Raw genomic sequence first — 22,987 nt, 5'->3', positions numbered from 1 at the left:
GGCGAAAGTGTTTACCATTTCGTCACGCTTTGAAAAAACGCATCGTTTCTACATGCTCTTGCGTCATAGTTGAAGCTCTTTATTTCTCCACTGCTTAAGCGTAAGAAAATTCAAAGAGAATTACTATCAATGTATTGCTGAAAATGTTTTGTTCTTTTATTTCAGCACGTGTACCAAACGATTTCTTGTTTTCTGTTCATATTTTCTTTTGATATCTTTTGTCAAACCTTTACCCTTCTTAACAATTGTTGATTGCATATTGTTTGTACTTTAACATATATATTTGTTTATTTTTTGCTGTGCTTTATTGCAGTTATTGTTGTTCAAATTTTGCTTGTTTTTCTTAACATTTCTTGTAGTTGACGGTATTTTATTTCTTTGTCTCAAATTTTTGCTAAGATTGTTTTATTCAAAAATGGAACGCGTGAACTGAATTTATTGAAATTTTTCCTAGAAAATCCCAATATAGGAATAATAAATCACATGATTAGCATTCCTTCAAACGCTTTTTACAACTATAGAATAAAAAAATGCAGCTGGAGGAAGTCTTTACAAGGTGAAAAACTGATTTTTGATCATAAATGTATTCTCACTTTTCGCATTTTCTTTGATGGATTTTAAATAACTTTCATACATTCATCTTTACCGTGAATGGAGGATTGAATTTTCTTTGGCAACTGGTTTCCGAAGATAAACTGTTTTCCATTTTCGTAAACTATTTTGTTTCCTCTTTCAAAAAACAGTGAGAACAGTGGGAGGTTCAACTTTTATGATAAAAAAGGAAAAAAAAACTACACAATTTTCCTTCAAAAGTTACTGAATGATTTATGGCGGCAGAAAAACTTATGTAAATGGCATAAATTATATTTACTTATCATGGAGTTTCAAAAATATGACAGCTTTAAAATATTTTGCTATTTATTCATAAATTCGCAGAATAATTTTCACATTTACTGAAAACATAAAACATGTTTAACGATAAATGAGAAATATTATTTTCAACAAAAATAAATCATTTCTCTTCAAAGTGCATAAACAAAACAATATTGAAGAAAAAAGGTTTTTAAAATTCAGCGAGTAAATACTACTGACAAAAATGCAAAGCAGAAAAGTGGTATTTTATATAGGGTGTCCAATAAGTTCTCATATAGTATTTATATCATTAAATCCCTTCTAGAGAAAAACTCAAGTAAAAATATTTTATCTGATAACAATGAACTTGGTTATAAGAGTTTTAATAACTTACATAATTCAACAGAGATTCTTATTTTCTTCTGTTTGCAGCAATCAAATAAGTACATCATCTTCCAACACGAAATGATAATTTTTTCTGGTCCAACAGTAACTAACTTCATTTGATGATTTATCATAGCATTGACTTCACATATACTATCATTACGTGATAAATGTTGTTAATGACCAAAGGTAACTCATGGGTTGATCATCAAAATAGTAAAGCATCATCTTCCAACATAATATGATGCATATTCTTGGTTCAACAGTACCAAACTTAATCCGATGGTTAACCATCATAGCAGAGAATAACATCTGTTTCAACAGTACCAAACATAATATAACGGGAGACAGTCACACAGTCATAGCAACGAAACATCTTACATCATAAGTTGTTAACATTTTATTGGCCCATGAAAATCAAATATTTCTTGATGGTCAACTATTATAGTATTAAAACAACATTTTCTATCCTGAAATGATGGAAGTTTGTAAGTATATCAAAAACCATGAACACATGATGAAAAATGTTGGATGATAGTGACCATCCTATAGTGTTGGACCATCAAGAAACGCGTTGAAACCGACATAAATAATCAAAATCCTTCGATGGCACTATCAAGAATTTTGACGTGGATTTTACTGAAAGTTGGAAAATGCAATTAAATTAATATAATAACACCTATTATATTTATCTAATTCTAATAAGGTCACTATTTTGTATTTAAAATATTTTGAAAGTTGGGTACATTAAATATACACCATACAACACAATGGTTTATAATGAAATTAAGATTATTATAATCGCACTAAATCTATACCCCCCCTCTTAAACGGTTGAGTTTGGTTTGAAGGAAAGAGCCCCATAAGTCGTGCAAGAAAAATAACATTAAAAATTTTCGAAATAATCATAAAACTTACATCGACCTGAACGCCGACTTGTGGGAGGATTTTAAAAGATGGGTTGGAACCTGGTACATATCTAAAAAACTCTCTCATATTTTTGTACCATTTGACGGCATATAAAGTTTCATTTCCAAGCTCATACCAGCACTGTAAGTGAACACTGTCTCCTGTAACTACAGGACTGGGAATGTGAAGCATGCTTATTCGAAGTGGAACGTCGGGGCGAGAACCTGGAGAAATAAGAAACAAGACATTCTAAAGTATATTTTATTTTTTTTAAGTGCAAATTATATTTGCAATAACTTGATATAAAAATTAAGTTTTCTAAATTTCTATTATGATTCAAATAATAAGTGCAAATATTGCCTAAGCAATTTAGTCATTAATTAATAATTAAAAATAATGTTAATCGATTAGTAATTAATAATTATAATAATATATTTATAATAATTATAATTATAATAATTATAATTATAATAATTATAATTATAATAATTATAATTATAATAATTATAATTATAATAATTATAATTATAATAATTATAATTATAATAATTATAATTATAATAATTATAATTATAATAATTATAATTATAATAATTATAATTATAATTATAATAATTATAATTATAATAATTATAATTAATAATTATTAAAATAATTATGATTATAATAATTATAATTATAATAATTGATAATCATTAAAATAATTATGATTATAATAATTATAATTATAATAATTATAATTATAATAATTATAATTATAATAATTATAATTATAATAATTATAATTATAATAATTATAATTATAATAATTATAATTATAATAATAATAATTAATAATTATTAAAATAATTATAATAATAATTAATTGACAAAAATTATTATTAGTCAATAATTTGTTATTAATTAATGGTTAGTTTTAAGTAAATAATCCCAGGAAATGGAAGTGGTAAGATATTACTCAAAAGAAAACTAAATTTGGTTCAAAAATATGAAATACGTCGTTTGAAACATGTCGACTTTTATTTTCATCTGCATATTTTTGAAGCCAAAGAAGATTTTTTTAATCAAGTATGGGTTAGTTTGCTAATTATCAAAAATAATTAATTTATAATTTTCTCTTTAGCTAACACTTTTACTATTTCAGTTATGATACAAGAAGTTACTTAATTCAAAAATATACAAATTGGAAAAAACTGTTGACAATTAAGAGCTCATAAAACAGGCGCCAATTTCTAAAACTTGACAGACGTTAATGAGATTTAAATGAAAAATATTTATGACTAGAAACAAAAGGGAACTTCACAGAAAATCAAACTCCAGAATAGCTACATATATTGATTATATGTAGATAGTTTTGGTTCGAACTTGCAACTAACACATGCGTTTGAAAGTAAATAAATTTAGAAGCAAAATTAAATTTCATATTGTTTCTTTAAAATGTTCTGAGGTAATCGTTATGATATTTCGTTACTACCATATTCATTATTATTTAAGAAGTTTTTGCTTCAAGTACCTACAATATATCGAAATGCCTACAATACCTAGATCGAAATACCTGCAATATATTATAAATAAAACAGTAATTTGTATGTTTTAATAAGTTTTTTTTACGTTATTTAACAAATTTTTAAGCTATTTTGTCTTTCTATTTTAAATGGCAATCTAAAGTGCATCAGGTACGGGAAAACGTGATTCTCCTCATGGAACGCGCCATTATTTTCACATTGGAACAAATTACTAGACTTTTATTTGGTTTCTCAAATCACTTTAATTCCTGGGATTTCGGAAAAGTAACTTAGCAAAGAACACAATTTAAAAATGATTTTAGTTTGAAAGGTTATGGCAAGATACTGTAGACTGAATAACAATGATAAGCAATAAAGTTTGTTAAAGAATACTTTTGTTAAACTTTTCGATGATAGCCAATTTAGGTTCTCTTATCTAATTAATCTAATTATTATTTCTAATTAATCTGATTCTAATTTACTATTTTTAGCTAATCCGACTACACGTTGCACAAAAAATATGTATTACGATATGAATACTCACAAATAACTGGTACGGAAGCAACAAAGAGGAAAAGCAAGTTTTCAATGATGCAAGCAGCAATAGGTGGCTCCTTGAGCATTTCTCATTCAGATTTTATTATGACTCTCAGCCTCTTGTTAATGAATATCCCTTAGGTAAATTATCTGAAAAATAAATTACCAATTTTCATTATAATATGCAGCAGAAATTAAGAAGCAAAACATTCACAAACTATGATATTTTTTTCTAAAATACTAGTAATTATATACTTAATGCATTCTTGCATAGTACAAAAAATCTATTCGCTATTATATACCACCAAATCACAGTAAAACAATGAGTTAAATAGGAATGGCAATATTTTTTAAAACAATAGTAGTTATATACGTGCAACGCATTCTTACATAGTACACTGTATCTATTCACTATTATATGCCATCAAATCACAATAAAGCAGTGAATTAAAGAGGAAAGGCAGTATTTTTTAAAGTAATAGTAGTTATATACATACAGCGCATTCTTACATAATACACTGCTTCTATTTACTATTATATGCTACCAAATCACAATAAAGCAATGAGTTAAATAATAGCAACGTTTTTAAAGCAATAGCAGTTATATACATGCAATGCATACTTGCATAGTATAATGTATCTATTCACTAGTATATGCCATCAAATCACAACAAAGCAATAAGCGAAATAGGAATGACAATGTTTTTTTTTAAAGCAGTAGTAGTTATATGCATACAATGCATATTTAAATAATACTATTCATCGGAGCACTATCAATAGCAACATGCCATAGAATCACAATGAAGCAATAAACATAATAAAGATTGGCATATAGAACTTGGACGGATATTTAAATAATACTATTCACCGGAGCACTATCAATCACAACATGTCATAGAATCGCAACGAAGTAATAAACGTAATAAAGATTGGCATAAAGAGTTTGAACGGATCCTTAAATAATACTATTCATCGGAGCACCATCAATCACAACATGGCATAGAATCACAACGAAGTAATAAACGTAATAAAGATTGGCATAAAGAGCTTGGACGGATACTTAAATAATACTATTCATCGGAGCACCATCAATCACAACATGGCATAGAATCACAACGAAGTAATAAACGTAATAAAGATTGGCATAAAGAGCTTGGACGGATACTTAAATAATACTATTCATCGGAGCACCATCAATCACAACATGGCATAGAATCACAATGAAATAAAAAACGTAATAAAGATTGGCATATAGAGCTTGAACGGATACTTAATTAATACTATTCATCGGAGCACCATTAAGCACAACATGCCATATAATCACGACAAAGCAATAAACGTAATAAAGTTTGGCATATAGAACTTGGACGATAATAAAATTCCACGATATAAATATGATAATCGATTTTTTATAATTGATTTAAAATGCATCCCATTCTTCTAAGACATGCCTTTGTTAATTCTTTAAAAGTTTGCTTTAAACATTTTTGAAATCTGTAATTATAATTAACTATATTTAAAAATCCATCATTCACCTATTTCTATTGCTTCATGAAATTATTTAATGCTAAATGCCAAGTGCCGGAATTAATTAAATGCCAAAAAGAGAGAAATGAAAATTTTAAAAAATATATATAATTTTTCTAACAATAATTATGAAGTAGAATAAAAAGGACATTTATTCATAAAAATTTCAAAAGCATTACGCTTTGCTATTTTCAAATTAAATTACAATGACTGAATTCTTTTATAAAGAAATATGTTTCCATAATATTCATTTTTAATACTTTTAACAGTTCTTGTTTTATAGCAATTATTAAAAATAAATTTTCAGCTAGACTAGATTCCTCTTCAAGACTGCAAATTCAACTGTCGAACATAAAACATAATTTAAAATTATTAAACGATAAAACAATGAAAAAAAATATTATGATTAAATATTGAAAAGTTCAAAAATCAAAATAAAGTCAATTTTTAATGGTTAATACGTACATAATTTCAATTATTTACTTTAACTATGAGGTCGGGTTCCCGTCGTCAGAAACTTGTAATCCATAGCAGGAAAAAATAGGAACCGCTGCCTTATTCTATTCGTTCACTCAGTTTAACTGATCATTCAATTTCCTTTCGACTCACATTTTCGCTCACTGATTCAATCACAGTATTATTTACTCATTTTTTTGCTTGTCCTTCACTACTACATTTTTTACAACTACACTTTTTACTACTACTTTTACTAATTAGGCGTCCACCTATACTACTTTATTATTATAGTTTGCTTTCTTATCTGCGCACTATTCTATTAACTTTATCATTCATTCACCATACCTTAAATTGCCTCATTCAGTTCCTCACCATTTCATAAATTCATTAATTCACTCCTTTGCTATTTTCTCCATCCATCATTCCCTTAACTCGCTCATTTATGATGAAACAAGTAATGAGACTGTTATATTAACTTTATCAATTACTCACGATTGTTAAAAACTCACTCATTCGGTTCCTCATCCTTTCGTAAATTTATTAATTCACTTCTTCACTATTTCATCCATTCACTGTTTCATTACCTCGTTTACTTACAATTTTTCGGTGAACCAAATAATGAGACTATTATATTAACTCTATAATTTATTCATGGTTCTTCATTCTGTTCCTCACCCTTTCATCAATTTATTAATTCACTTCTTTACTATTTCATTCATTTACTGTTTCATTACCAAGTTTATTTACAATTCTTTGGTGAACCAAATAATGACACACTATTATGTAAACTCTATCATCTATTCATGATTCTTTAAACTCACTCATTCGGTTCCTCATCCTTTCATAAATTTATTAATTCACTTCTTTACTATTTCATCCATTCACTGTTCCATTACCTCACTTATTTAAAATTCTTGGGTGAAGCAAATATTGAGACTATTATATTAACTCTATCATCTATTCATGATTCTTCATTCTGTTTCTCACCCTTTTATCAATTTATTAATTCACTTCTTTGCTATTTCATCCATTCCCTGTTCCATTACCTCGTTTATTTACAATTTTTCGGTGAACCAAATAATGAGATTATTAACTCTATCATCTATTCATGATTCTTCATTCGGTTCCTCATCCTTTCATAAATGTATTCATTCACTCCTTTCCTATTTCATCCATTCACCGTTCCATTACCTCGTTTAATTACAATTCATTGGTGAACCAAATAAAGAAACTTTAAATAAATTTTATAATAATTGAATTAAAATATAAAGCTCTTATCTCATGAACTATGTATTAAAATGTATAAAAAGAACAAGTAATGTTTTTTTTAAATGTTATTATTAAATATTTCTTAAGTAAGCCTTTACTAAAAAAGTTTTTGTGACAACTATATTTTATCCTAGCAGCAAAATATTTTTATTGGTTTTTATGTGTATTTCTTATCTTAAAATTGCAAAACAGAATGTCAAAAGTGACAGAAATTATAGCCTTTCCTTAACATTTTACGGATGAGAAAATATGTTTTGTTTTTGAGCTGACATGTATCTTTCAACTCTTTTTTGAGAAAGTTTTAATTTTTTTAAAAAAAAGTTTTGACGAAAAATAGAATATTTTCTTCCTGAATAAGCAAGCAAAAAAATCAGATGCATTACCAGTTTCTGACATTTCTTTGAAATTATGTCATAAAAACTTTGTCAAAAAATAAAATAACGTAGAATTGAAAAATCAATATGTTTATCCAAAATTATCTACTTTTTTAATAATTTTAACTATCAATACAAAGGAAAGATTTCTCTCCGAGAAAGTAAATGCAATAGTAACAAGTCATGATTTAAAATTAAGATAAATTTTGTTTTGCTTAGGAAATGTTCAAGGTTATTAAACAGTAAGGTTTACTTTTCCCGAGTTTTATTAGCCTCTTCTTCAGAGAACTCAATTTATGACGTCACGTGCTTAGTAGACGCTTAAGCTATCATATCTTTTGTTGTTATTCCTATTATTAGCAACTGCTTTGAAGTTTAAAATTTATGTTGTTGTTGCTCATTTACGTCTCACTAGAGCTGCACAATGGGCTATTGGCGACGGTCTGGGAAACATTCCTGAGGATGATCCGAAGACTTGCCATCACAATTCTGATCCTCTGCAGAGGGTATGGCACCCCGCTTCGGTAACCCGACGACCTACACGCGAATTAAAATTTATATTTCAGCTTATAATTTAATCGCATACAAATTACTATTTGAATGCATTTTGCTTAAAGCTTTTATTGAAATTTTAAAAAAGAGTTTATCGAACTTATATTGAACTACTAATAATATAATTTCTAATATTAAAAAAAGTTTAGTTTGCCATCATATATTCAATGCAAATATTAAAGCTGTACTTTTACACATCGTAACATAAAATAAGGAACTAAATACTGTTATGGACACTCCTGTAAAACGGACGCCTCTCAATACGGACACATTTTTAATTCCCCGGGAATCTTCTATGAATAAACCATTATGTACATTCTCCGCAAAGCGGACACTCCCGTAACCGGTCGCGGACAGTTATTTTGGCCCTGAACCGTTATTTTCCATCTCTTCAAACCGGGCACTGTGCTCGACTTCGCTAGCAGGTCGTCGGGCTACCGAAGCGGGGGTGCCATCCCCTCCGCAGAGGATCAAAATTGTGATGGCATGTCTTCGGATCATTCTCCGGGATGCTTCCCAGACCGTCGCCAATAGCCCATTGTGCAGCTCTAGTGCGACGTAAAATTAACAACAACAACAACAACAACAAACCGGGCACTACTTTTTTTAAATTTGAAAAAATAATGTTTCTGCTTTAAATTACAACGAAAAAAATGCAATTTTTTGTCATTTTTAAAACATATAATTTTTTTGCCTTATCCATAACTAAAAATAATGTTAAGCTATTTCACTACTGAAGAATCAATCTTTCTCCTGTCACCTTGCCTTATCGTTGTAAAGAAAGGAGAGAAACTGATGCTGCTCTCCTGAAATAATTCGGACAGCGGCATCTTTTGATATTTTCATATGGATCACACAGGTTATGAGACCCCTTAAGTTGAAATGGCATCTTAAATGCTCTCAATGATTCTTCCCCATTGAAAATTTCTATAATTTTCTTATCAATTTGAAGACTGTATTTAACACAGCTGGGAAAAAAAGAGAACTGAAACGTAATCTTCTTCTTCTTCTTTCAAATCCCCATTTCTCGCCTAGCTAGACAAGGTCCATGAGATTGTTCACCTTCAAAAAGTCTAAAACAAGTAAGGGTCTTTCAATAAGGTCTTGTTTTAAAAGACCGAGGCAGTCCAGTAGATGTTCAGGGGATGCCTGGGCCGAAGAGCACTTGGTACAGAGGGCAAAGCACTTTTCTCATTCAGAGTACCTCAGTGATTTCAAGTGTCCACAGCGGAGACGTCAGAAATCACTGAGGTACTCTGGAGGAGAAAAGTGCTTTGCTCTCTGTACCTGTAAACAGAAAGTAATCTTTGAAATGTTCATATGAATGAAACATTTATTCAGACACTTGATAGCTGATCACTTGTGAATAATCAATTCCATAGGTCCTCATGACTTGAATGTGAATCGTGGGAATTTCCTTCCATAGGTCCTTGAATGTTTACTTTCAAATAGGTATTAACCATGTTCCCTATCAAATGATAGGTAGGTATAAGGGGATTTAAACCTAATAATTGAAACCGATTGAGGACTAAAAGTTCCTATTCGGTATCATATGTCTGACTTGAGTATATATGCTAATAGGAAAATTATACTCATTTATCTGTAGCTAGATCTAGAATTATGTATTTATATCAAACTTCTTTATATATTCTTTTTTATCTCTCATAAAGTTTAAACAAATATCCTTGTAGATAGTTATTGCATATTATTTAATAATTTCTACATCTTTAAAAATATTATAAAAACAATATACAGTATTAAACTTCGTTATTAGGGTACTCTTTCCGTAAGCGGGCAACTCTCATAAACGGACAATTTTTTCGGTCCCAAGAATATCCGCTTAACGGAGGTTTCACTATGTTTTCTTCTGGGAGAAAAAGAATATCTATCAGGGCAGTGGAAATAACTGAAAATTCATCTCACATAGAAAAAAGTTAATCAAACATATAACCAAAGAATATCTTCTAATTAAAATAAAATTGCCAGGGTTTGTTAGAATGGACTAAATTGAATTTAAAAGTAGTTTGTGCTTTTATTATATTATTGAAACATTATTAAATTGATAAATTTCTGCATTTAATTAATTTTACATTAAGTACATTTCTGAAAAAAATTATTAAAATTAAAAATTATTCTTGATTTTGATTCATTACTAACTAAATTTCACATTCACACATTCTTTCAAAGATATTAAATTCGTATGTTTTTTTTAATTGCTCCTAAGAGATGTTTCAAACCTGAAAGGTTTTTAAAGTATAAAAACATGCTGCTTAAATTTCCTCCTAAAGGAAGGGGGATGGATGAGTTTGTGACACCACTTACACTAGTACTATTCTTAGGCGCTCTATTATTTCAAAATTAGCTTTCTTTTCTTTATGATAATCATTCCCTTCAATTAATTTCGAGTTTCAAGCGATAAGTATTCTTACGATTTGTTTTGAATACATTTAAATGTTTGAATATAAATAATTTTTTGCAGTTTTCGTGATTCAGTAGGTTCGTAATTTTAGTAGTAATTTTAAATAGTGAAAAAGTTCCATTTATAGTTTTCCAAAATACATAACAATGATATTCAATATATGCGGAGTTGCCGCATGTAACAAGGAACCGAAGGAAAGGAGGTTAATGGCAAAACTATGTTATTCAATATATGCGGTGCTGCAACATCTAAAAACTGGCTCAAAAAACCAAAGGAAAGGAAGTTAATGGCAAAACTATCATATTCAATGCATGCTGTGTTGCAACATGTAAAAACTGGTTCAAAAAACCAAAAGAAAGACGGTTAATGGCAAAACTAAGCAATTCAATATATGCGGTGCTGCAACATCTAAAAACTGGTTCAAAAAACCAAAGGAAATGAGGTTAATGGCAAAACTATCATATTCAATGCATGCTGTGTTGCAATATGTAAAAACTGGTTCAAAAAACCAAAAGAAAGGGGGGGTTAATGGCAAAACTATGCTATTAAATATATGTTGTTGCAACAATTAAAAACTGGTTCAAAAAACCAAAGGAAAGGAGGTTAATGGCAAAACTATCATATTCAATGCATGCTGTGTTGCAACATGTAAAAACTGGTTCAAAAAACCAAAGGAAAGACGGTTAACGGCAAAACTAAGCAATTCAATATATGCGGTGCTGCAACATCTAAAAACTTGTTCAAAAAACCAAAGGAAAGGAGGTTAATGGCAAAACTATCATATTCAATGCATGCTGTGTTGCAATATGTAAAAACTGGTTCAAAAAAACCAAAAGAAAGGGGGGTTAATGGCAAAACTATGCTATTAAATATATGTTGTTGCAACAATTAAAAACTGGTTCAAAAAACCAAAGGAAAGGAGGTTAATGGCAAAACTATCATATTCAATGCATGCTGTGTTGCAACATGTAAAAACTGGTTCAAAAAACCAAAAGAAAGAGGGGTTAATGTTAAAACTATGCTATTAAATATATGTTGTTGCAACAATTAAAAACTGGTTCAAAAAACCAAAGGAAAGGAGGTTAATGGCAAAACTATCATATTCAATGCATGCTGTGTTGCAACATGTAAAAACTGGTTCAAAAAACCGAAGGAAAGACGGTTAATGGCAAAACAAAGCAATTTAATATATGCGGTGCTGCAACATCTAAAAACTGGTTCAAAAAACCAAAGGAAAGAAGGTTAATGGCAAAACTATCATATTCAATGCATGCTGTGTTGCAATATGTAAAAACTGGTTCAAAAAACCAAAAGAAAGAGGGGTTAATGGCAAAACTATGCTATTAAATATATGTTGTTGCAACAATTAAAAACTGGTTAAAAATAGCCAAGGGAAATGAGATTAATGGCAATCATTTTTTTCCAAAAAAACTCCTTAATAAAAATGTTTGTGCAAAAATGTAAAGCAAAAAAGAAGACGTAATTAATATCACACATATACTTAGAACATTTTGATTAAGAAGATTATTTTGCGAGGTGAATCATTAAGTAATTCCTCAATTATTAAGTTGGCTTTGGTACTTTTATTAAAATTTAGTTTTCCTTTTTCTTTTTGAAATATGAATTTCATGATAATGAAGTAATGATTTAAATAACATACCACAGTAAATGATGAATAAAATTCATTGAGATAGTTTTTCATAGGATAAATTCAATGCAGTACTGTAAGTGTATTTCCATCATTATTTTTTGTAACTTCATTCCTAATTTTCAAGTTTAATTCACGAAAAATAACAATAATTTCTTTAATAATTTTCTGTCACTTTAGAATTTATACTAAAAGTTAAATTTAGTTTTATACTGTTTTAATTTTCAAAATTTCTATTTGTGCATGATTAATTTAAGCCCTGAACCGAAAAGTTATTTTTAAAGCATGTCTCAATGAACTCGGTTTTTCGACCCCCAAAACATTAGGGTTAGCCACAGTCTGTGAAATTAAGGTTCTCATAATTCGGTCAGGATAGCTATCCAAAGTTTGGATCCTTTAATGTTAATTTTACTTTTTGCGTATTAGCATATTATGTTTGAACGAAATCAATTGAAGCGTTTCTGAGAAATCAAATTTTTAAGTATTGCGACTTCTTTAAAATTTGATTTCTCAGGAATTATTCAACCGATTTCGCAAAAATTTAATATTTCGCTATCTGAAATTACTTACTTTGGAATTGCAAATGCAAAACGAATTGAAAACTTTTCGACTATTATTTAATAATATAATAAAAAATAATAAATATTTACTTAAACTTACTTTTTTGCTTGGAATTATCTTTGGATATACGAATGTTATAACTGTGCACAAAAATGTTTTAATTTGCTTAAAAAATTCTCGAGATATAACGCAAAAAGTAAAATTAACATTAAGGGGTCAAAATTTTGGATGACTCTCCTGACCAAACTATGGGGACAATATTTTCTCAGTTTGCTGCTACTCCCTATGTCTTGGGGGTCAGAAATCTGAAACCGTTTAAAAAAAATTATGTTTATTCAGAGAAAGGGCGTTGTGTCTGATGTTGTAACTTAAAATACCGTCTGCACTAATTAATTAGCATTATCGAGGGAACCCCTCGAACCATTAAGATTGCGTCTTAAAATGTGAAGATCCGATCTTTAGATCAAAGGTTATTGAGTGTGGTTCGTTTCTTTTTGTTGCACTGTACAATATATTTATGTACAATGCATTATACCTCCTTGAGTTAAAACTGCAACACAGGACTTCCATGTATAGACAAAATACGTTCAATGTATTCTGGAATAAGTCATGCTAAAATTTATTAGCATGACTCATTATATTATTATATCATAAAATAATTGCATTGAAATTTGTGAATTATTTCATTGTTCTCATTAATAAGAGCATCAGCATTGGAGGAACACGTAGTGCTAACAATAATTTGATTGGTAATCAAATTACCAGATTAAAAGGATCGACACTGTGTAGAAGACCAAGGAATATTAAATTAAATGCAAGGCGTTAAAATAAAATTTAATTTACCCGATATTGCTTAGAAAATATTGTGGTTTTAAGCACAAGTGATATGGATTCGAAGCTCGGTTATTGCTAGTTGATACACAAGCGTTTCTTAGCTTACCACATAGAGCAAAATTACTACTTGCTACAGGGTGGCTAAATATGACAAACAGCGTTTAAAAAACTACTACCAGATCGTCGAAAATGCACCCCATATCCATTTTATTATCTTTCTCTTAATAAATGAGGTTTTATTTTGAATATTTTATAATATATTGAAAATTATTATCTTTCATGCTTGTTCCATTAAATTTGTCTTCATTTTAAAAGCAAAGCTTGTGATTTTCAAAATATATTGAGGAACACTTCAAAAGAAACAGTTCACATTACTAATACCAAGAGTTTCTTATCGTTTAAAATTTTCAATCTCTGTGAAGGTATCCCCTGTTCATAATGCTACAACCAGCAACAACCTACAGCCACAACCTACCTACAACCAGCTACAACCTGTAATCTTTTTTTTAGTTTTGCGTATACAGTTTTAACCTTGGTGCTAGCACATAGTATCGAAAATTATTGGAAGATCACTGGCTAGAGTTTAATTGCTTTTAGGTTGACAATAAGAAATTTTCGAGATATTTTTCTTCCTCTCTCTTTCATTTCTCTCAAATTCAAGATATCTCAGCTGAAAGATCTTCAAAGAAAATTTACTTTCCAAATCGCGATTTAGATGTTCCTTTCTCTTCTTAGTATCCTTTGAAAGTACCATGTGGTATTTAGTCACCACATATTCTCTAAACCAATTCTCTATCCGATACAAATGATAAAACATTGTTAAGATCTATATATTGCACCAATGTTGAGATAGAATATTGCACCATTCCACTGCCGCGTTTTTTTTCTTTTTTTTTTCCAAATGAAATTTAAAGAATTTTTAAAGATGCAGTAATTAGGTTCGAAGTAATTATGTTTCAAATATAAATTCGCTCTACAGATCTTTCAGATATTTTGCAGGATGTCAACAAAAAAAATCAACAACTTGTACATTTAATGATTATACTTTATTAAACGATACTTAAAAAAAGGCCGGTATAGCCTGTTTGGTAGGGTGTTGGAGCCATGTCCAAGAAGTAGTGAGTTCGATACCAGTCGGCCGATGGTGACTGGTGCGCGTTAAACCTGCTGGGTTACAAAGTCCTCCATGCTCACCTAAAAGATCAATACCTCTGGTGGTACGGATATGGGGATAGATCGTTCGCTGATTCAGGCAAAAATTACGATCCATGGAAGAATAAATGGATGTATGAATGGTTTCACCCTACAAATGGGCTGTGGCTTGCATGTGGCAGAAATCGTATTCTTGGCCCTAAATGGTGACACTGTAAAACAGAAAACACATCCTCTGCTTTAAATTTGCTTTGTTTCAATGAGTAGACTTGCTGGCAAGTGGCATTAGGAATATTAACAAATACCTAATAAAAGTTATGATGCAAGTGTAAATTATTTAAAATCTAGATAGATCCACTGCCTACTTCTACAACTAATTCCCATATTTACAGTCCTTAAAAAAATGTAATTATGCGATTAAAATATCCCAAGCGTTTTCATTGTATCAAAAATTTGGTTCCCAAATCCATCAGGATAAAACTTTATCGACTCATTTTGCATTTATATCTTTGTAATTATATCTCTGGTTTAGCTTTCGGTTACTCCAAAAACTTAACAAATTCTATTCATCAAAAATGTATATATCTATAAAATAATGGTTCAGTGCGCAAAAACATTAAGAGTACTTGCTCTCAAGAATATTAATTTCCAATAATCATCATTCAAATTGCGTGATTTAGTGAACACACATATATATAAATCATAATAAAAAAATAAATATGACTTATTTACTATTTCAAGATAGTAAATGGTTAAAAATAGTAGTTATAAGCTGTTATAAAATCTTTTATCATAACATTTTAGGTAAAGTAATTTTTTAAGTTTTACTTTACAGCGACGGTTCAAATTTTTTTTCAAAGCTTTAATTAAGAAAAATAATCAAAATCAAAAGCGCAATTATTGCAAAGATTGTTGCTAAGAAAAGATTATAATGATATATTTCAGGAAAGTATTTTTAAATGAGAGATAAAGAAAACATTAACAGACAAATACCCTTTATTAGTTTTATATGAATGGCAACCAAACGAAGGTGGATAAACTTTGTTAATTAAATATCCTATCTTATGACTATCTAACCTATAAGAATTCTCAGACGAGAATTAGTTTTAAACCATTATCTTTTTATGTTAAATACAGAAAAATATATAAATCTAAACCTGAATCTTTTTGAATGGCATTAAACGAGGAAAAGTATTATATAGAAATTGATTATATTTAAATATTTATCAAAGTTACTTAAACTGAATGCATGGAAATAATGTTCAAAGATTCTATTCAAAAAAATAAATCTTATCGTTTTAGTCTGGTATTGAAAATTCGTAGCGATTTAAAAGTCAATGGGAAATTCTCAAGAACTATCATTTGCTTGAGAACAAAACTAAAGTTCCGAAACAATTGAAATTCAAGAAATAAATCCTTTGGTGTCATTGACAAATGTGCTTTTTCAGAAGAGAGGAGCAGAAAAAGATTTTTTTAGTTTGCTCGAAACTTCAAATATTGAATCTGACTGAAATATTTTTTATGGATTTGAATGTTTTCGCTGAGTAGCAATATCGAATGTTGAAAAATATTTTCCCGATCAAATATTTCTCAGAAAGACGATCGAAATAAATTGTTCAATTTTGAAATAAAATCACTTTATTACTGCTTGTAAAAAACAACCTGATTTATGAAAAATTTCAAAATTTTCAGTGCAAATAAGTATTATATTAAACTCATACATGAAGCAAAACATTTCGGTAAAATTACCGCACTATATGGTAATAGCATTTGTGGCAAAAAGAAAAAAAACATATTTCTGGTAAAATCAAAATATATGATATTAAAACCATTCATTTTGTAATTTTTCCATCCTATGATAACGGTTTACAAAAAATTATGGTTTTAAAAATAGCTGTTATTACCATACATATAGTAAAGAATGCATAATTGTAAATTTAATTTAACCATGTTCTAAACCATGCCTTAAAGTATCACGAAAAAATTGCCAAATTTTATCATATTTACGGCATTTTATCACGGATTATAAAACCATATTTTATAGTTACCAAAATCATTACTAAAGAGCTTCGAGTAAAGTTACCGAGCTTTCTGGCGTTCTCATAAAGCTAGATATACGGTACATTTTACAGTATCTTAGTAATTTTGACCATACTTTTTTCTAAGCGTATTATGGTGAACTGGCTTGAGTTTTTTTTTCTCCTGATTTTAAAAATATTTTTTTAGTGTTCTGAAAAATTTCTGTGCTAAAGAATTTATAATTAATATTACACAAAAAATATGGATCATGTTAAACTGTAAAGGCTTAATTTGTCACAGTTTTAAGATAAAACTAAATGAACACTATCATCCCACTTTTAAAGCTTGATTACATATTACGATTACTATGGTTTAACATGAACAAAACTATTGTTAAAGTTAGTACTTTATGAATGTTGCAGTAAATTTGCATCATGTAATGGTTCAAAGTAAGGACATGTTGGATCAACATGTAACCGATTTTTTCTGACAATCTGGTTTAATATAGTCTATATCGTTTTTCCGTTAAGAATAACTTTGCATGGACAAAAAACAAATTTCAAAACCTGACAAAAGGGCCTCTATTTGTACTATACTCCTTTAAAAATTAAGAAAAGATCATTGTGGTATAGAATTTAACTAATCGTTTGCGACTGCATATAGTTCCGTTTTATTTCTTTATTAAATTATTCAAATAAGCTTTGAAACAATTTAAAAGCTTTTTTAAGTTAAACACGCCAAATTAAAATTTAATTCGCGTTATTTTTTTCTATATTTATCATAGAATTATTAAGGAAAATATATGATTTCAAAGTCTTACTGGAATTCTAGATTTGGCGACATATTTCGACAAATAAGAAGGACATTCGTTCTTGAAAAAAACAGCAACTATAGGACGTTGCAAGAGAATTGTATTTGGTTTGACAACTAAAAATGGTGAGTCTTATGCTGACATGTCTTTAATAAATCAAATGCGAGATAATGAGTATTTTTACTTTTCATTCTCTGTCGAAGAAAATCATCTGCAAAAAAAAAATATTTATTATTCTGTCATAATTATTGTTCTTCATTCTTATTTCTTTAAATGCGAACTGAAAGAAGTAAGTTTGTTGCGATTTTTAGATATGATTTTCATTAATTCTTAATAGCAAAACAATAGTTTTTATTCACGAAAGATTTAGGAAAGCGAACAAAAGGAAGGCTGTGTAACATCATACGTACTCGCTGGGAGCTTAGCATCCATTTTGAGTGCACTTAGATGCAAATGGGCTCTTTTTATAGGGTAACCGAATTTTTCGCTACCAGTATAACATTTGAAGAGCTTTTTTTAAAGATTTAAAATCTATTATTATGCATGATGAATAATTAGGAGAAAAAAACAATCTTCAATTAGCTTTGGGCGAAAATATTTCTTTAGTGCCTTGTAAACATTATAAAAATTCAAACTGCACATAATAATTTTTCTTATCCATGTACATTACTAGTTTTTACTATAATAGTAAAATAATTATAATAACGTTTTTTTTACAAAGTTCAAAATTTGTCCCAAAACTCCCTTTTTGAGGAAAATTGTACACACTTCGAGAAATATTAGATCCTCAGGAATTAAGAGATATTTAAACTTACAATAATAATTAAATATCTAAATGTAGGTAGTAAGCAATAAGGGTGTTTAAAGAAATATCAAATATCTGTAGAAAAATAGGAAATCTCAACTGAGAATAATGACTCCCAAATAAGTAACTTAATTTGATTCAGTAAACTGAAATGAGTATGATTCGATTATTCACTGTCCACATTACGAACGAGTCACTGGTTCGCTTTTTGTTTCTGTTATTCAATATTTAGTGAAGCGTTTACTATTTTTTGTTTTGTTTTTCCTTTCCCTCTTTTTAAGTAGGAGTTTTTAAGTTTCACACATCATGCCGAAAATCTAGATTTGGCATGATGTGTGAAACCTCACTAAACGAAGTTTAAAAAAAATTAACATTTTCTAAAAAAAAAATCAAAATAGGAAGTTAGCGAAAACAATGAGTTCACTGATTTTAACCTATCTAAGTAAACAAATAATTTAATATTTTTCTGTGCATAATTATGACAGTTATTGCAACAGTGTCAATCGCAATAAATTAAATTTCTTTTCTGTATCAAAATTATATCACATATAATTTCTCCTTGAATTTATTTGAAATTTGTTAGTAGGCAGGCATAGCACCGGACTCTGCTAAATACCAAGTTGCACTTCAGAATTGTATAATAATCACTTTAGCCCTGTAATGTAGAATGTTTTACTATGTTTCATTTTCAGTTCACCATATTATATCAATCTTACCTTAACATGTTTAACGATTGAGATAAATTTTAAATCCTCACTCAGAAAATCTGATCAACGCCTAACCATGATTATAGAGTGTTGAACTATAATAAAGCGAAAATTTGCTGTAATCCTAATTTTATATTAACAATTCCGTTCAAACTGAACTTAAGCGTTATGCAATCAAATTAAAGAAGTTTCAACTTAGCACCATAAAAAGGTTGCCGCAATTCTCTTTAAAATCCACGCTAATAGATTGAATCATAACGTATAGTACTAAGTTTCTAAAAGTGAATATAATATTCTTCAATGACAGCATGATAATTTACTATTCAAGGTTTGTTTTGCTAATTTACTATTCAGGTTTATTTCATTATGTTATACAATTCAAATATGTTTTACAAAACCTAGTTACATGACATTTATAAAACATCTACTGGATATTAATTTAACGGTAGAATTATTTCGGTGCTGATAAATAACATAATTTTTAATTTCATACTTTGAAAATTACATAATTAATCACATAATTTACAAACCACATCAATATAAAAAAAATCACAACTTGATAAAAATTATTTTTCCTTCGCTAAATGCATGCAACAAAATTTTTATTTCATTTTATAACCGTCATTGAAGAGATGACCCAATTCTGGGTTTACGTCCGTCAATGTTCAACTCCGTAGCCTTGTAATTTTGAACCCAATCCAGAAGACAAGAGAACTCCTGGATCAAGTATTGGAGGAAATTTGCCCTCGTGAAGGACATTTTGATGAAACTAACCTGCATTTGCGATGCAGGGAGAAGTAAACCAAGTACTTCCCAAGGTTAGCCTGACGTCAAGGGATTCTAACCCATGATCCGTCTACCACTGATTATATTTTGCGTCAAAACTGTGGTCGATGCGAGCCGGGTGCGGAATTCGTATCAACCAGCCATCACTAGGACTCGAACCCGATTCACCTCATTGGGGGTGAGCACTCTATCCCCTAACCCACCTCGGCTCCATGGTACAAATTAATCGATTTCACAGTTTTAATTGTTATTAGAAAATATTTTTACTTTTTTTCAAACGCATTTATTATTTATGATAATTAATCCCATTTATGAACAAAATAAGTTTCCGAAAATTATAAATTAATATAATTTATTTTTAATTTGTTATTTGCATATAACAAATTAATCCATTTCACTGTTTTCATTATTATTGTAAAATGTCATAAAGATAGAATAGTTTAAGATAACACTTTTCCTTTTTCTGTCGATGACATTTATTACATGAATCACGCCAACCTCACATAAGTAATTCCGATTATTAGACTGAAAAAATGAAGTTAACTGTGAAGGTGTCGAAGCTTTGACGAAAATGGGTGTGTCTATTAAAGAAAAGTAGAGGTCTTAATTCATATACGCTACAGTTTAACATAAGCCAAAAAAAAACTTTCTTTTCTTTTAGAACAAAAACTGAAAAAGTTATCAATGTCAAATAAGTAGCATTGTTGTAAAGGCAAAACGTCAGAGAATGGTTTTAAAGTAATGAGTAAGCATGTATGTTTTTAAAAATGGAGATCTTAATCCATATCAATGCAGATAAAAAAGAAGTAAAAATCTTGTAAATAAAATATACTTTCTTTTTAAAATAAATACTGTAAAAATAATTTTTTTAGAATAAAAACTTCAAAAAAAAAATATAGAAGTGAAATAAGCAGATGAAAATACATTTAGAAAGTCAGCTAATTGTTTTAAAGAATTGAATTAGCAAGTTTTCTCATAAAAAAATTTTAAGAATAAAAAATTCATCAATGAGATCCATAGCCTGATAATTAAAATATGTTTCCCTTTTAAAGATAAACACTGTATTTTTTTTCTTTTTAAATCAAAAACGGAAAAAATAACAGACGTCAAATAAACAGCATTGTTATAAATGCAAAACATCAGGGAATGGTTTTAAAGCATTGAATAAGTAAGTTTGTTTTTAAAAGTAGGGATTTCATTAATATACATTATAGTCCAACAAAATCCAAAATTTCATTAAAAAAAATTCAGGTAAGAATAAATACTGTATAAAATACCGATGCCTAGCAAGAATAATCATTTAAGCAGGTCGTGAATAAGTTTGCAATAATGCATGAGGTAGTTTGTTTTTAAGAGTAGAGATCTTAATATGCACTGTAATTCATTAAAAGCCCTTTTTTCTTCTTTTAAGAACAAAAATTTCAAAACTTCTAGATATAAAATAAATAGCTATTTTTAGCAAGCTTAAATTAAAAAGGCCTGGAAGTGATTTTAAAGTAGTGAGTATATATTACTTGATTACATTCGCTTCAAAAATATACATCATGGAAATAACAGTGGACATTTTCCAAACGCTAAAAAATAGTCACCCATTTTCAAGACTCACCAGACGCGAATGAGAAGAAAAGAAAGTGATTTTAAATCTAAAACTCAAAGTTACGGACGTCACGGTGAACGTTGACATCACTGGTCTAGTAACTAGTTTGTACTCTATATCCACGCCCTCTAGTGAGCTGCGGTGCTTGTTTATTGCAGCTGTACATAATTATTATTATTTTTATTTTTTGATTTTTATAAGTTGTAATGATTAATAATAATTGATAACATTCAGTCTCTTATTTAGCCCAGAAAAATCTGAAATTCGCAAATTTTATGACACATTTTTTTTAGATGTTTTTAAAGATTTATAATTCGTAAATTTTAAACTTTAAAAAAAAAAAAAAAAAAAAAAAAAAAAAATTTATTAAAATTTAATTCTTTATATCATTCTGAAATTCAAATATTTCAAATAAAATAAAACACAATTCATGTATTTACAAAAAATGAATAAATAAATAAAATAAAGATCATTTTAGTAAGCATTCCAAGCTAGTCAAAACATTAAATATATTTATAAAGCACAAGAAATAGGAAAATGATAATAATTGCTGAGATATAGTCTCATTATTGCCTGTTAGCGTACAATTAGTTTGCCAGTAAAACGTTTTCTTGGTTTTCATTTGTGTGTAATGGAAATTCCAATTATTTTCATTCAAAAAGTCTTTCAAAATATGATTTTACTCCTCTATTTCAATTACAAGTTACTATGATATATGGATCGTGTTAAAAGTAAAAAATATAAGAAAGTGTTTCACAACATCCACTTAGATGACAAATTGTTTGTCAAGGATGATAAAAAAATTAATGGTTAAAAAATAATTCATTGCGATAATGAACATTTAGCTGTAATGTTATCATTGTTCTGTTATCTAAAATACTTTTTCGTGATTTTCCTTTGCATTTAACGAAACATTTGATTACTTTAATTTCAACTTAATCTTGGTTAAAATAAATTATTTTATTAACTTTTATAAACATTGTTTTACGCCGATATTTAAATTGCACGCTACTTTGATTTTTGGAATGAGTTTAAAGTTACAAAAAATATGAAGAGCATCTCGCTAATCACCGAAATAATTAAATAATTGACTGTCTGTCAAAGACTCAAAAAAAATGATTTATTATATAAGAAAAAATTCATTACGATTACTGAGCATTTCGCTGGAACTCTTTAAGCGTCAAGCAATCTGAATGATATTTTCGTGGTTTCCCTTTACGTGTAACTCAAAACATGATTGTTTTATTTAAAAAAAAAAAACATTCATAAAGGCAGCAATGTTT

At 28.7% G+C, this 22,987-nt stretch overlaps 1 protein-coding gene across 2 annotated transcripts in view; it reads right to left on the bottom strand.

The window, feature by feature from the left end:
- The window catches only part of LOC107443942 (cell adhesion molecule 2-like), a 74,268-nt gene that overhangs the window by 22,250 nt on the left and 29,031 nt on the right, over positions 1–22,987 (bottom strand). For both annotated transcript variants that reach the window (XR_015433090.1, XM_016057967.3), the window contains exons 2-3: positions 4,195–4,337; positions 2,155–2,369 (exon numbers count right to left, since the gene is read on the bottom strand). Coding sequence is in view for 1 of the 2 variants with exons in the window: in XM_016057967.3 (XP_015913453.1) it covers positions 2,155–2,369; positions 4,195–4,273 (294 nt within the window). In the remaining variant the exon portion in view is untranslated. The remainder of the gene's footprint in view (positions 1–2,154; positions 2,370–4,194; positions 4,338–22,987) is intronic.

This window comes from Parasteatoda tepidariorum, chromosome 4 (genome assembly GCF_982258835.1).
Source record: "Parasteatoda tepidariorum strain Cologne lab strain chromosome 4, Ptep-v5.0, whole genome shotgun sequence".
Taxonomy (NCBI): Eukaryota; Metazoa; Arthropoda; class Arachnida; order Araneae; family Theridiidae; genus Parasteatoda; species Parasteatoda tepidariorum.
This window is presented reverse-complemented; position numbering and strand designations above follow the sequence as displayed.